We start from the raw sequence: 16,375 nt of genomic DNA on the forward strand, positions 1-16,375 counted from the left end.
TACACTTGAAACATCTGGGGGGCCCTCTTTGAACAGGGTTACCTGTCGGGCCCCGGTCTGCTTCGGGGGTGGGGGTGGCTGAGAACCTTTCCCTTGGGAATTACTTTGGGGCCCTCTGTAGAACTCCATCTGTTTATCCTTGTCCCCCCCACTCTTCTGCTGGGGACCCTGACCACCTTTGGCGGGGCCTCCCACGGGACCCTTGTGGACCCTGGTGCTGATCCAGCGGTCCGCCTCCTCAGCAAGCTTCCTAGGGTTAGTCAGCTTGCTATCGATCAGGTGATGGCGTAGCTCAGGAAAACAATTATCAGACAAGTGCTCCCATGCAATTAGATCAAACAGCCCTTGATAATCATTCACTTTGCTACCCTTCACTCAACAATCTAGCGCTCTGGAAAAAAAAGTCACATATTCTACATAAGTGGTACCAGGTTTCTTGGTGCAATCCCTAAACCTCTGCCTGTACAATTCAGGAGTTAACCCATACCTTGTCATCAGAGCTTCCTTCATGTGTGGATAGGATGTGGTGACATCAGAGGGGAGATCCGGCAGTTTGTCCCGCCCCTCACTCAGGAACCTTCCCCACAACCCCGCTCCCCAATCTCTCTCAGGGACCCGGTGGGAGGACATGGCTACTTCATAGGCTCTAAACCACTGCCCAATATCATCCTGCTTGTAATACTTTTTCACTACATCTTTAGGAATGTGCACCCTTGACTCTGTTAAATTGCTGCCACCAGAGGGAGAGCGGTCTAAACTCTTGGCCTTGAGATCCAACTCCCTCATTTTTACCTCATGCTCCATGGCCAGCCTTTGTCTTTCCATTTCCATTTGCAGTTTTGCCATCTCCACTTCATGTGCTCTTACAGCAATCTTGTCGGCCATCTCCTCTGGCGACAGGCCTCTGCCAGGCTCAGAAGCACCTTCTGGGGGTATCACCTCCAGCGCATTCTCTGGGAACTTGGATTCGTACCAGGCCCTCAGCGCCTTTGTGTACTGACCCTTGTTTTTCAATCCAGTTTGGTTGATTCTGTACTTCGAGAGGTATCCTTTCAAGACTTCACTTGTGCACTTCATCAGTGCCCTCTCCTCTCAATCTAGGTCATCAACTCCAGAGAATATAGAGGACGCCCTGCCTCCATTGACTGAGCTAGGCATGGTTTCTTAAAGTGGAGATTCTTCAGCAAAAACAAAAATCAATACTGTGTGGCTGCGTTATCGGTCTGAACTCACTACGTGGCGTTCACTCAATCACTGTACATGAATCACAAATGCAAATTCACCGCTGACCACCAATGTTAGAATTGGGAATCTCTAGTTGGCACAGCTATGCACTTGCGACAAGCAGGGACTCTCAATTATAAGTCAGAGTAAAGGGATCACCCTTTCAAATAACCCCTGCTCACCCTTTAGGTAGTGTGGCGCAAGCAGTCAAGACTATTCTCAGGGTGTCATAGGTTAAGCATTTGTGAACACATACAGTAATACAATGACACACCACAAATGGACACCAGTCAAGGTTATATCAGAAATAGGTTTCTTTATATATGGCTTAGCACAAGACCAGAATAACGAATAAAATGACCACAGTATTATTTTAAAGTTCAATGTTCTTGTAAAAAGGCTTAAAATACAAAAATAGGCTTCTTTTAGTTAATTCTTCTTTTCATGCTTTGTACGGTTCGTACCTGGGTGTGCGACTCGTCCGCATTAAAAACAAGGAAAGTACGAGTCAAACAATCGGTGCAGACTCCGGGGTCCGTGACGCGCACGCTGCGGTGTGAACAGAACAAAGTACCTTAAGATCGTGGGGTCCGCGACGGACAGTGCGGGACAAGTTGATGGGTCCGGGTCGTAGTTCGGCAGGGTATTCAGATGCTGGTCGGGTCGTGGCGTCGGGACATGGCGTTGGTACGGGACCTTCAGGGATACGTGCTGATGGCCCGAATCAGCTTGCAGAGTCCGTGGCGTTCGGCGTTGGAGCCATACCTTCGGTGCGGATAGGCGGCGACACTTCTCGGCGCCGTACAGCGTACGGGGAGGATCAGCGTGATGCGGCTTCTCGGCTTTGAGTATGGCACGGTGCAGTACGTTAGCAGCGTACGGACCGTACCTGCGGGACAGCGAAGCTTGAGTCCGGCGTACAGGGTTTGGCAGCCAGTGTTGTACGACTCGAATCGCGGGGAAGGTTAGGTGCGATGCGGCTGGGAGGGATACGGCGCGTACTAACGCTTTTGGATCAGCGTAGACGCACGGTGCCGGGCGGCAAAGACACGGCTTCACGGCGGATGGGGTAAGAGTCGTACTGGGGCCAAATCCAGCGGGAAACAAGCAAGAATTGTCCAGGCAACTCAGTTTTGGAAGGCAGATGAGTCCAATGGTCCTGGGACTCAGTTCAGGGGGCAAGCTCTTCTTCCAAGCCCTTGGAGATTGTTGAAAAACAAAGTGCAAAGTCTCTCAGTTTGAGTAGCAAAGCTTAGACCTACCAAATGTTTTAATGATGGATTATTTTTAAAAGAACTTGGAATCAGAAAGTGTGGGCCAGTGGCGTGGTCTCATTTTTTTAAGAACAGGGAGGCTTGAGAAAGCTTCCTCCCACGCAGCCAAAACAGGCTCCTGCACCTTTAAATATTTTATACAGTCTCTCCTCTTGAAGTGCCCACACTGTGCACTCGGTGTTGTCTTACATTCGGTTCCTCAAATTACATTGACTTATACTGTTAAATAACATCTCTTGCAGCCTTGAGAAAGCCCTGGTCCCAATGACCACTTGGAGCGAAACACGTGTCAGCAGCTGCATTTCTTACAATGTAACCACATATCACTCTGGAAAAATGAGGATGTATCCGAAAAGGTTGTTCGAGAAAGGTATATAAAATTAATAAACACATTTTCTAAAACTAACACAAACTAAATGGGACTCTTTCTTGACTATTAAAACACATGCCAATTAAGAAGGAGTACATGCTCATCTCATTCTGCACCTTGACCATGGACTGAAGCCTGTTAGTCTTACAATCTGGAAGTGTGAAAGTAAATGCATTTGGATTCAGTTTGAGTAGCAAAGCTTAGACCTACCAAATGTTTTAATGATGGATTATTTTTAAAAGAACTTGGAATCGGAAAGTGTGGGCCAGTGGCGTGGTCTCATTTTTTTAATAACAGGGAGGCTTGAGAAAGCTTCCTCCCACGCAGCCAAACCAGGGTCCTGGAGTGGTTTGTTGAAAGGCAGTAGGGGTGTTTTAGAACAAGTAAACAAAGTTGTTGTCAGCTGCTCTCTGTAGCACAAACCTAAAGGAACAAACAAGTTCTGACGGACAAATAGGTAAAGAATGTCTCCATCTGTAGATGTTTTGAGGCCATTACCATTTTGAGGATTAACATAAATGCCAGTCTGCCAGGGATGAGGGAGGAGGTTTCAATCCCTTTGAAAAATTTCTAAGGCTTGAGAATCTAATATGAACTGTCGTCAATCCAGCCATATGTCAGAGCCCTACGAAGGGGCTGACAGAGGCTGAACCTTGTTTCTCGACTTTGAGAACATTCCTGCTGAATTTGAGGGCTTGGTATAAGTTGACAATGGTTCTAAGGGTGGCATCAGTGATAGCATAATAGGTGCTGCTGACAACTATAGAGTCGAAGCCTTAGTAGGCAAGGGCTTCCTAAGAAGTGGCGATAGGATCGGAGTTAGTGGAGGTTCGGAGTCAGATGACATCAGGGTTGAAGTTGCCAGAATTTTCAAGCCCACAGGTTTAGGTCCTCAATTGTGTAGAGGCCCACAAAATTGCAGGCCGTACTAAAAGTATCCAACATGAAATTGACTTGTGGCTTTATGTTATTCAGAACCATGATACGCTCCGCTGAGACTAAGAGGAAGAAACTTGTCAGGGAAGTGCGCTGCTTAGTTTTCAAACAGTGCTGGCAGCTGGAGTGTTCCCTTGAGGAAGAGGAGGCCTTTTCCTTCTTTAGTTACTTTTTGTATTTTTTTTTGTGGGAAAATGTCTTTAGGAATTGCTACCTGTATGAAAACTTTCCTAAAAGAGGAGAGAGGGACAACTTAGGCATGCCGTTTTGGACTTTTGTCAAAACAAATTTAGCTGCCTTCTCTCTGATGGACTTTGAGTGCATGTAGAAACAGTTGCAGGATGAGGCTCGTAGCTTGATACCAAGCACCATATGCAAATATGTATATTAGATAAGTACATTTTCTGATTAAACAATTGGTTTAAACCTGAAGATGTCAGAAGTGACATTTGATTGAGTCGCTGTGGAATTTGTTGAAGAATTTTGTCGGCAAAAAGAAACGAAGAGCTCCAAACACTTGGTGAAAAGGCATGGAAAAAGAATTGGCACCATATATAGTCTGATCATATTTTGGGAAAAAAATATATGTGACTACGGTTGTGTGGTGCCTCCTGATGGTGCTGGCGAGCACCTACTGCTGAAAACGTTTTTGAGATCCAGTCTTGTGTCTTGAGGATATTGATATGGAGAGATATTTACAGAAAGACATACACATCATAAAACGTCGTTATATAGAAGTGAGGGATTTTTGTTTAACAAATTGCAGTTGTAAAAATGATCACAAAGAAAACAAGGCAAGAAAAAATATTCTCAGACAGGAAAGCAACAGGAACATTACTTAAACGAATAAACTATCCTTTGATTACCCCATTTAACAAAAATACTCCTGCCACCAAGGCGAACCAAATGCAGTCCATTTGGCTAGATGTACTGTGTTTAACAATGCACTACGGAAATGGTTTACTTTTCACTTTTTTATTTATTTCTTGACACTGCCCATATTGCAGAAATCTTGTGATGAAATATGAAACTGAGCAGATATTTTTCTAAAAAAAAACAATGGTAAAAAGTTGTAGACATGTCTATCATATTGCTAAGAAATTGTACAGTTGCACAGTTGGTAGAATATAATCCCTTTACAGACAATACAAAAAGCAGATTGCACAGAACGGATAAATAAATGAGCAACATAAAAAGCTTAGGAAGGGAGAAAACCCAATTTAGTTTTGAAAGACTTACACAGAAACCCTATTGCTTTTTCTAGCAAACCTGCGACTCAACCCACATTACAGTGCATAAAACAATGCCAGACATCTGGCAGAAAAAGAATACATATCTGTTAAGCATTTGTCACAAACAGCTGCTCTTGAACGAAAAGGTAAATAACATGTTTTATAACTGAAAAGCTTATTTTCAACAGAAAAGTTCTGCGGAGTCATTTGGTCTAAAAAAGGAAATGTGTATATTACTTCTATGCTATCTGCATTGCCGTATCTTCTATGAATATCTGTGTACATTTTGTTATTCCCCAAGGGGTCTGTGCAATGAAAACAAAAAGAAAATTAGAACGGAGTTACTAACAAAAATCTGTCTTAGACGGTAATCTAGAATAACAGAGAGATGGAAACATCAGTTCTACACATAAATGGTTGCAATGGAGTAAGTTGAATAAAACTGATCTTTCTTTTCCAATTCGAAAGTTAGGCAAATTCAGGTTCGACCTTAATGCAACTCTAGGAGCAACAACAACAAAAAATAAAGAGTATGCAATACAAATAGAATGTCCAAATACAGTGCTGCACACTGTGTTGCTTTCAAGGCTGTGCAGACATTCGCAATTTATACTTTAGAGTTGAACACTATTGCTAAGTTTAACACCGTTTATTCCAACTGTATTTTGGAACTTAATATGTATATTTATAAAGGTATCTAGAATTCCTGGGATGCTCTAAGTATTGTAAAGAATACAAACATAGCAAGCAAATTTTCAGAAATTGATAAGCTGCTGCTTGATTGGATTTCCATACATGATTGTGAAAATAAAGGCCTTAGAGACATGGTTCCGGAAGACAACACAAGTTGAGAATTATTTCACACAAGATAGCAAAGAAGCATCATATTGAAAGGATGCAATGCAAGTACTGTTTTTTTATTGTTCAGGTCTACTAAATGTACTGCCTATAATGAATGCAGATGTTAGACAACTGCAAGATTGTGGTATTTATGGTCAAACAGAAGAGTAAGTCTAATTTCATTTAATCCCATATATATATATCACAGTTTGAACACTCTCCCACAGTTTTGACAACTGTTTAGACTCTTTTGGTACCATTTATGCTTATCAAAAACTGGCAAACTGATAACAATATGCGTGGCCTGCTGCAATTTAAACAGTACTTGAATAATTCTAACAAGCCAGTGTAAAATGACTGATGTTATGCATTCAACCAACAGAAAAGTGAGTTGCACACAAGTAAGAAAACAGGTTGGCAAATTCATGCCAGCAAATGGTTTATAACAATAGATGCAGAAAATAAGGCCACAGTTAACTTTGTCTTCAAGAGACAGATGAAGTAAGGCAGTGTAACTAAGGGCTAACTACCATCATGTTAAAGGTTTGTAGGGAATGAAATATTGTACAGAATCATAGCATGAAAAAGAAGGCCAATGGTAGTGTATTAGAATATTTTGTAGAAACCATGGCACTGATAGTTTAGTATCGAAGGCAATAGGCTATTCTAAATCTGAATTTCCCTAGAACTATACTTTCTACAGCAGCAGACCTGTAAAATAAAGTTAGTATTTGGAGTATGAAAAAATAAAAGGCTCATGGAGAGAAGTGCAGGATAAAAGGCAACAATCCAGGGAAGGTCAGATACATTTAAGGAATAAATAAATAAGTGAAGCAGCTCAAACAAGTGAAAAAGCAATTGGGTCAAGTTGACTGCCATACAGAATGCTGATGTCTTGGGCTCAGATTTCCAGCAGCTGATTAATATGATATAGCAAAGAAGCAGTCCACATCATTTCATGGAAGGTTGTTTACATAAAGTGAAATGTCTATATTTAAGCCTGTAGCTTTGAAAAATCACAGACATCAACTGTAGGATGTAGAGAGAATTTAGTCAAAGTGCAGAACATAATCAGCTTGGAAAGCGCTAAATTATTGAGAAAGCCTAGTTGCTGCACATTAAACAGCTATTTTAAGATCATTTGGAGATGCCAAACTTTCACATTCAAGTCAACAGAACAACACTTGCTTTACCTAGATGAATGTGGGAGCCAAGTCATATTTTAAATAGCACTTACATAGTAATACGTAACCTCAAAGTTCACCACTTCTTGAATGTCATATGGGAATATCACCACAGTTTAGGGATACCTTCCACATTTTGTTCAGAGCACCCAATTTTTCTTTTCTTTTAACAAGCAGACCACTTATTTTGGCATCATCAGCTAATAGCTGTAAGAAAAAGTATGGTGTGCTTCTGTAATCATAAATACAATTTCACATTTGCACACTAAATAGGACCCCATTTCTAGGTATATTTTTGTGATGATGCTTCAGTCGTATGCCAACAAGGCAAGAGAGAATCATTTACCCAGGAGAGATTAAACATTCCACCTTCAAAATAAAATAAAGACTAACACTTAACTTACAAATATTACACAGTATGTACAAGATAAAAAAAAAAACTAAAGTGAACCTGAAAACTAAGTGAAGGTTTTGTTGACAAAAAACAGACACCCACATTTGCTGCATTATGAGCAGCAATTATGAACATGATTGTTTAAATGCCATATTTCTAAATTTAACCTCATGAGTTACCATTATAAATATGATTTGAAGAACAAAGAATTAACTTCCACCGCCGACTGGAACCCAAGCAGTAAAACGGACATACATTGCATGTATTGCAGGCAAGGTAGAGGCATTTTTTTAAAGCTTTTGCACAGACTTCATATAATCTTAAAAAACAACTGCTGGCCTTTACAAGGTTCTATTTGCTGAAATCAAAAAATATTTCAGCTCATAAAAAAAGTCACAAGACTTCATTTTTTCTTTTAAAAAAAAAGGAACAGTTCCAGCCATCGACCAAAAATATATATATATATATTTTAAAACTGGAAGAGTATGGTAATAAGATTATATAAGTATGATCAGGCTTGGAACCTGAATATACTTCAGAGCAACTGCTCAGAGAAAAAAAATATAAACTATTTGGTAACAAAAGTGTACTATATGTTGTGATACAAAAAAAGGCATGGTGAAAATGTACCTTTTACTAAAGCTTATACAAGTTCATTGGTCCGTAAAAACTATGTTATGGTCATGCTTTCTAGTTTGCTTGACGTTTATTCCAGCCACATATCTATTTTTCACTCCATTTTTTGGGAAAAGATAAAAAAATAGATGGTTCAATGAAGTTCATTTAGTTCTCCTGCATTAGTTTTTTTTATCGTGGCTTCTTTTTTCTTTTACTCAGCACTTGCAGGTAAAAAGTTTCAGGCAACATCAACTAGAATGGAAAATAATTTTCCCATGAAACCACCAGTGTTCGTTTTTCTGGTTTGTAGCACTTGAGTCACTTAAGTTCAACCACAAGCCCATAGTTACGACACCACAGTTGCTGTGGATGTGATGCTACTTGAATTTGTACTGACATTTGTGTAACTTCCTTCGCTGTTCGTGTTTGATTCACTGGAAGCCAGTACACTGGAGTTGGCACGAAGGATTGCTCCAGCAGCACTGCAATGTGGTCTTGGCCCAGGTTCTGGAGTATACGTAAAGGTAAGGGTTGTTGAGTAGATTATGCCATCGTTACGGACTAATGTTACTGGAACTTGTACTGGCTGACGGACCCATCTCCAACCTTCTCGGAATGCAGAAATGTCTGGAACAACACACAGCATGCTTTCAGCACATCTGAAAATAAATTGACAGCAAAGTATATGTTAGCTGAAATATGCAATTCACAGTCTTTCTCATGGATATTTCTTAAAGTCAAGTGTTTAAGAACATGTTAGTCAACACTTGGTCTCTTAAAATCAAGAACGGTTTAAGTGCAAGGTGGAAATACAGTGGCCTGGAATATGTAAAATTCAATATAAGACCACTTAAAAATATTGCAAGTAGAGCTGACACTCACACCTTCTACTAGCTACAATTCTTGTGGACAGGTGGAAGGCTCCTGAAATTCAAAATATAGGGCACAGGTTTCAAAAGACTACTTGTGGTACAGGAAACTATCTGAATAAAAGGTTAACTTTTTTAAAATGCATTTCCAATTCACATCTTTGGTGTTTCCACTTAGTTACATTAACGTTTACCTGACAAGACTCCTACTGCTACATAAAATCAAGATTTCATTATTAGTAGCCAACAGGATCATCATTCTTCATAAAATGCAAGAAAGGTGTCCAAACCCGCGGAGAGATCTATCAGAACTAAATAAAAGGGCTACTGTTTTGTACGCTTTTTGTTTCCAGGGTTTATTGCTGGGCCCCAGGGTAGTTGGTGATTATTCCACAGTGTATGAGGTGGGTATTGTTATCTGCCATTGGTGACTTAAGAATGTAGATCAGAGGTATCCAAAGTACAACCAGCGGCTTCTTGCAGCCCTCATGATCTCTACACGCGGCCCCATGGTGAACAGCAGCATAAGGTTTCTGTTTACTTGATGAAGCAAAAACATTTAGAAAGCAGCTTTAATGCACAAGGAAAACAGCAAAAAGGTGTTTTTAGGAAGGCTTTCATTTTTTAAAGACATGTGCAATAAAAATGTAAAAGTATGACACAGTCTCTTCAAAATTCAAAAAAACATATTTCCTTAATATGCAGAACGGTTCACTTTAGTTTATCAGCTTATATCACTGCATTAAGAGATATTTATTAAAAGTGATCGTTTCCGAACATGAACTTAGAAACATTCATGCCTGCACCTGCCCTGACAACAAAACCATTAGTGAACCAAGAGGCAAGTCAGCTATCACGTACACCCTCTGGGGTGCCTCGTTGGCTATTTATTATACATGGGACAACATTGTAGTTTATTAAATCAAAATCAAGAGAAGTTTCTGTATCACACACATGCTGAATATGCGTATTTCAATGTGCTCTCATACGTGATAAGGAAGAAAAAGGCATCACAGAGTAATAAAACAATTGCCTTGGATCACGCATTGTGGTCAAGTGGGGAAGCTGTGATTTATATCAGGCTTTGTGGTTTAACATTGTACAGTTCAGCAATTTGACTGGTATCTCTTTCTTTCCCTCATTTTACATCAAAAGTTAATACTTTGTCTTCAATTCTTGGTGCATGATGCTAGAGCATGGGTGGCACACAGAAGGTTGAGCTCGTCTTGGGTTCGAGGATCCAAGAGAACCTAGACCTGAGCCAGAGTCAGGTATCTGGTGTGCTCTTTGCTCAAGCCCTTTGTGGCTTGCTCACCTCTATTACATAATGGTAATTAGTGGGACAAAGACATAGGAAGGAGATGATTTGACTATTATCAAACAATTTAGTCAAGCAGGAGTACCAACACCACAGTGCAGGACTTCTTGTTTCAAGAGTCATGACTTACTCACTAAACCATGGACTATGACATTGGGTTTGATTAAAGTTCTGTTTTCTTATCATATGCTTACTACCACCATTTTTTGGATTTACTTTTTCCCATTTCCGTAAAAAAAAAAAAAAGATGAAGTATTGTCAGAAAGTCATTACCTAAAAGTGCACAAGGTGAGCCGCATTTAATAATAAACAGACATTCTTATTCTATCGTTTTTATCTTGCTCATTACACAACTGAGGCATAACTGGTTCTGATTGCGAGACTCAGTGACTACTCTCACCAGCATAATGGCACTGAGTTAGGGAACCTGCCCATACTTTAAATACAGAGTTCACAACCAGCACATGTTGTCAAAGTTGTAAAGCTGGGATTAAACGTCAAGTGTAATAGTTCCATAGCTACTAACTTTCCCACTGTCCCATGTCTAGAGATGGAGGTTGGGTATCTGTGCCTGCCCACCTCATTGGGGGAGAGGGGGGAGGTGGAGGACCTGTAGAGGATTGTTTTTAGAGTTTGGTACCTTAACAGACCCTGTTTCTAAGCACTGCTAACGTTTACAGATAAGAGTAAAGGCATAATAAGACTGTGAGGCCTAAGATTATATTTAATTACAATTAATTAATAAAGTTAATTCCTTTGCACACTTGATTTGCAAAAGGTAGCAACGATAGGCCGACAAGTATTCTAAAGACCCACAGACAATGTGACTGTAAGGAGGAAAAACAACAGCGCACAGCTGAACTCAGGAATCCTAGGCTCTTCTGTTTTTACTATGGAAGTAATTGCACGTCCTGGACAATTACCCTAGATACTCCGCAGCTCTGGTGTAGTGGGTCTGAGGACAGGACAGGGCACTGAGACTAACAGAAAGTATCCCAAATATCGAAAATGTATCATTCAGTTGAGTGTTCCACGCCCCTACCCGGATAGAAGAGGAAATCCCAAGATCTTGCGTCCAAGTTAAAACACTGACTATTTAGCACCACGAAGGTCGCTAATTTGCAGAAAAGCTGAGTAATTAACTTCCTCACCAACACCCAAGTTTGGGAAGGAATCTGCGTGCATGCTGTAATAGCAGCAAGATGCACCATTATGAAAAAAATGTAAGTGAGAGATTGGCGCCCTGCTGGATCAAGGGAGCTTTTAATGGACCAAAGGCATGATCTCCTCCAACTGAAGCTCTAAAAAGACACTGTCATTTGGGAAACAATTAAAAACGTGGCTTTTCAATAAGTATGCTTTTACATCTAGGCCATGGCCCTGCCTTCTGGAACACTCAGCGTCGAGACACCTATTGGTATTTGTGTGCTTTATAAGTTGTTTTAACATAACATTACTTGGTGGACAGTCTCTATTTCCTTATAAATAAGTCAGTCCAATTCTCTGTGACCTGTGTGACAGTTGGTCACTACATGTGATAGGATATTGCCACTGTTCTTAGAAATTCACTGAGTTTGCAGTAGTATCGGGTCAATGTGTTTCTAAGTACCTCTTCTCTAACCTTTGATTTCAATGAGTAGTGACGGTGAACACTCAAGGTTAACTTATGGAAGGCAGTGTGGTATTGAAACATTGAGTTAAGGCAACACATGGATCACTCACAAGGAGTGGTAATTATTTTAGTAAGGTAAATATATAAAACTCATTATTAAAATAATATACTCAGACACTAACATTTGAGGCATTTTCAACATTCCTGCAAAATTACTCTGAAACTTGCATGTTCAGTGGGTGAAATGCATGTGGAAAAACCAGGATACAATTACAATCTTATTAACCCTATAGCCACTCCCAATGCCTGTTTGGTGAGCACATGGTTTGATGAACAAGTACTTTTACGATTAATAGTTACCACAGCAATATCTTGTGTGGCTCTCTGGACAGGTTAAACAGATCTGTGATTGACTACAAGGAAGTCCACGTGTGGTATCAGTTTCATCCAAGCATAAGTTGACCTCAGCTGTAGAACACTTGGTATGAGATGGTTTGGAGTACAGTTGCAGCAAACTATCCCTGACTAATAGCAAAATATCCCTGACTGATGTGCCAAATGGGAATTTTCCCATTGAGCCGATTTTTTGTTATGTGTTACACTGGCATTTTGCGTTTTTTATTCTTGCAAGCACCTCTATTTTTGGTTGACACCAAGGGTAAAAGTAAATCGACTAGCCTGCCACCACAGATGAGTTTCTGGCCCCCTGCAGGTGAGAGCTTGCACTGTCTGAGGCCAGAAACAATGCCTCCTCCAGAGGAAGGTGTTCACACCTCCTCCAGAAGGATGGCTAGTGATTTAGCATATCAAGGCGAGTGGATTCAAAGCCCCTGCCACCTTTGATATGCAACCTCAGCTTCTCCCATACCTGGAAGATTTCACCTTCTGCCCTGAGACCCATTTGACACCAGGACAGGTGGGAAATTAGCTCTGCAAGTAGCTGTGTTGCACTACCAGGCTCACCAGAAAACTAAGATGGACTGCCTAATATGCTCAACAAAAGAAGGGTTCCACCATCTGGTTTTTGGTGGAATTAGGAACTCTGGGACAGGGTTATGTCCACTCCCCACACTAAGTGGTCATATAGGACGGTGTAATGAACCCAGGGGTAAGTAGCCCATTGGCAAATACCCTTCACTAACCTTAATGCCCCTAAATTTAGCATTTAGGTAGCCCTCCAACACTAGGAACTCAAATTTGTGTGCCTGAAAGAAGGACAAAGAAGACCCAAAGACGCAAGAACTGTGAACTAGCTGTGGACTTTGGTGCCAAACCCTGCCTGCTTACACCTGTCCAGACAAATGCAAAAACCTGACTGGTCCTGCAGCTGTGTATCCTCCCAGAACTTTGGAGGGCTGTCAGCACTTCGCCAACCAGCCAGCAGCGTCTCCATTGAAGTGGAGGAGCCACTTCCCTGCAGCCACTGCCCGCATTGACCCAGTACATCGTTCTGTTGAACCCCGGGTCAGAGGAAGCAGCACCCCATGAGGAGGTCTCCGTGCTCCAGGAGGGCAAATCCGTCTCCCTACCACGTTTGGAGATGCAAGGCCTGTTCAGTGTCCAGCCCACAAACCATCACTGAAAGACAGACCTACCGGAGTGGGATGTCAGCATCAGAGAGGCCATCGTCAAGTGTGGCCTGTTGTCCGTTTTTGCTAAAAAGTGAGTCTGCAATGCAAGCGACCTGCTGGACAAAACACCTCTGCACCAGAATTCCACCTGCAGCCTTTTACTTGTTACAGGTTTCCCACTGACTTCACCGGTAGTGTTCGAGGCGACCCATGCAACCAGCAACTCTGCACTAGGGCAGGTAAACTGAAACATCTGGTCGTTCTAAGGACCTTGGCCCCTACTTATCTTAAGTTCATTAGAACAAACCTGTAACTCAATTGCAAGTATCCTTATGCAGTGTATATTTCTCTCATAGGATAACAACCGCTCTCAAGGCTCATGCCTCAAATCTGACAGCTGCATTTCTGGTGTTTCTGAAAATTGCTAACTCGAAAAGTAATTACTTGATCTTGGTGTCTACGTTCATATAAAAATCTATGTTATTTCTCTAAATTGGTCCAGGTTTTCCTTATTGAGTGTGTACCTCATTTATTGACTCTGCGTGCGAAACAAATGCCTAACACTCCCCTTTGATAAGCCTAAACTGCTCTGCCACACTATCACAAAGAGAGCATTTTGGACTTTTTAAGAAGGCACCTGTAAACCAGTAAGGGTCGTCTGGATTATTTGCATAGTGTGCCCCATAGGTGCACTCCATAGTCAACTTCCAACAATAATGATCTATTTTGGGTCAATGCTCCTTGACTGTGGATGTTCCTAAAAAAGACTCCCCATATAGCAGCGATTTGAGGTGTGTCTTATTACGGTCTGTGACTTAAGCTTCTGCAGGAAAGATGATGCCACATGAAAGATATAACGGTGCCAGAGACAATGCCACTTTGTCTTACTCATTACAAAAATGCTCACTCTCTTGCTCCTCCAAGCCCTCCTGCAGGGACCTCATGTGTATTCTGGCACTGGGAAGCATGAAGACACACAATGTCACTGACCCCAGAGAAGGGAAATCATCAAAACTATTTTACGTTGCCTGGAAGTCTGAAGTTTGCACTTGAATTGATGACAGTCTCCAATCAGAAAGAAACATTTTCTATATTTTGTATCCGAGTCCTCCTAGGTAGTAAATCAGGGGCAGCTCCTTCGCTGAGGAGGAGCAGCGCGTTGCCCCACTGTCATTCAGCACGGCAAAAAAGGAAAAATAAAATGATGACGCAATGTTATCATTTTATTTTTCTGTGCTGAGACAGTTTTGTGGGGCTGGGTACGGGGGAGGGGGGAGGGAGAGAATGGTAGCACCCTCCTAAGTGCGTATGAATGTTTGGCCGGCCCTCTGGGGCCGTCCAAACATTCATGCACACTTTGCATGTTCTCCGAGAACTTGCCTAGGCTACCATTCCCCATCTGAGCGCCGACCGCGGCGCTCAAACCAATCACAACGCTGCATTGCAGCCCTGTGATTGGCTTAGGGCAGCCTGGGTGCTTTTTGCTTCCGTTTCCAACAGAAGCCAGTAAGAGGACAGAAGAGAGGCGGTGGCCAGCAGGTAAGTTTTTTCTTTTTTTTATCCCCCCCTTCCCCTTCCCCTCTCCCCACCCCACTACTGGTTCACAGGAGTAGACGCAACTGTAGTGAATTCTCTGCAGCTGTATAAATTAGTAGTATCTGGTAGACAAACACTTACTCCTTCCTGGAAATATTGTGCATCAATGTAAGGATTATGAAAATCTGTTGTGAATTTGAAGACAATTCTTGTTGCAGACCTGAATCCGAATGGAAGAACTTTTAACTGCAAGCATCCATTCTGTATCATGAATATTAGGAAATTGGTTGTCCCTGGCTGTAGGAGAGTAGGATCTGCACATGTTGCCCCCACTTTTTTTCTGATGTTAACACTGGTTTCTGGCTATAGTCTGACTGGGACCCTGCTAATCAGGCCCCAGCCTCTCTGTTCTCTCTAAACAACTTGGAGTGCATATTAGATGCACTAGTGATTGGATACTGTGTTACGTTATGAGCCCCTAGTATATGGTACCTTAGGTACCAAGGGCATAGGTACTTCACAGGCCTACCAGGGGCTGAAGTATGTATTATGCCACCCCTGGGAAGCAGACTAAATCTGACACCACAGGCCTGCTACTGTAGCCTGGGTGAGGTAGTGTTAGCACTCCTCACTGAGATATAGGTACACTATATCTCTACCTGCACACACATATAAACCTATCAGTCACCCCTAAGGCAGCCCCTATCAATCCTGAGGGCAGGGTGCTTGGTTTCCATGTGAGGGGGCGCCTCTGCCTGAGCAGGGCCCCTCTGCAGCTCTCAGAGTCAATTCTCTGTGGCTGTTTGTGGATGCGGTTAAACCATATACTCTTAAGTGCATTATAACCTAGCGGTAAATGCTAAAATTGGAATGGCTGCATCAAAACATGTCGTGTTGGTGTCAAACGCTTTGCAATCATACCCCCACACCAGTAACTGGTGTGGGAGTATGATCCCACCCTTTAGAGGGATAGACATGTACCCACTGTGGCAACACGGTAGAATCCTGAAGAGCCCTGGCATCACAAAATGGATGCCACCAGTCACAGACACTGGGCTGCCCTCCTGCTGATGACCGAAACTTGCAATGGAGGCGGCCCAACAATAGGCATCCTGTCACAGGGAGGTGTGGTCACCTCCCAGACAGGATTTAGTGTTTTGGGGCAGGGTGGGTGCACTCCTAGAATGCTTTGAAGTCCTGCACTGGGGAAGCAGTAGGCTCCTCTGTGCATATGCCAGCTCAAACCGGTTCAGGGGCTACCAGCCCCTGCTCTGGCGCGAAACTGGACAAAGGGAAGTGGGTGTAGTCACCCACTCCCCTGACCCTCTCATAGGTGGGGTCATAGAGCTAGTCCCTCCCTTCCTTCTAGTATAAGTTAGGGAACCCTTGCCATTGCA

The 16,375-nt window shown here is 42.2% G+C and overlaps 1 protein-coding gene across 1 annotated transcript in view; it reads right to left on the reverse strand.

Annotated features, from left to right (window-relative positions):
- Positions 1-4,763: 4,763 nt before the first annotated feature.
- RBPJ (recombination signal binding protein for immunoglobulin kappa J region) overlaps positions 4,764-16,375 on the reverse strand; it is a 237,082-nt gene continuing 225,470 nt past the window's right edge. Inside the window, exon 11 of the mRNA XM_085642306.1 lies at positions 4,764-8,731. Within this exon, the coding sequence (XP_085498432.1) occupies positions 8,419-8,731 (313 nt within the window). The 3' untranslated portion in view covers positions 4,764-8,418. The remainder of the gene's footprint in view (positions 8,732-16,375) is intronic.

Source organism: Triturus cristatus, chromosome 2_2 (assembly GCF_964204655.1).
Source record: "Triturus cristatus chromosome 2_2, aTriCri1.1, whole genome shotgun sequence".
NCBI classification, from domain to species: Eukaryota; Metazoa; Chordata; class Amphibia; order Caudata; family Salamandridae; genus Triturus; species Triturus cristatus.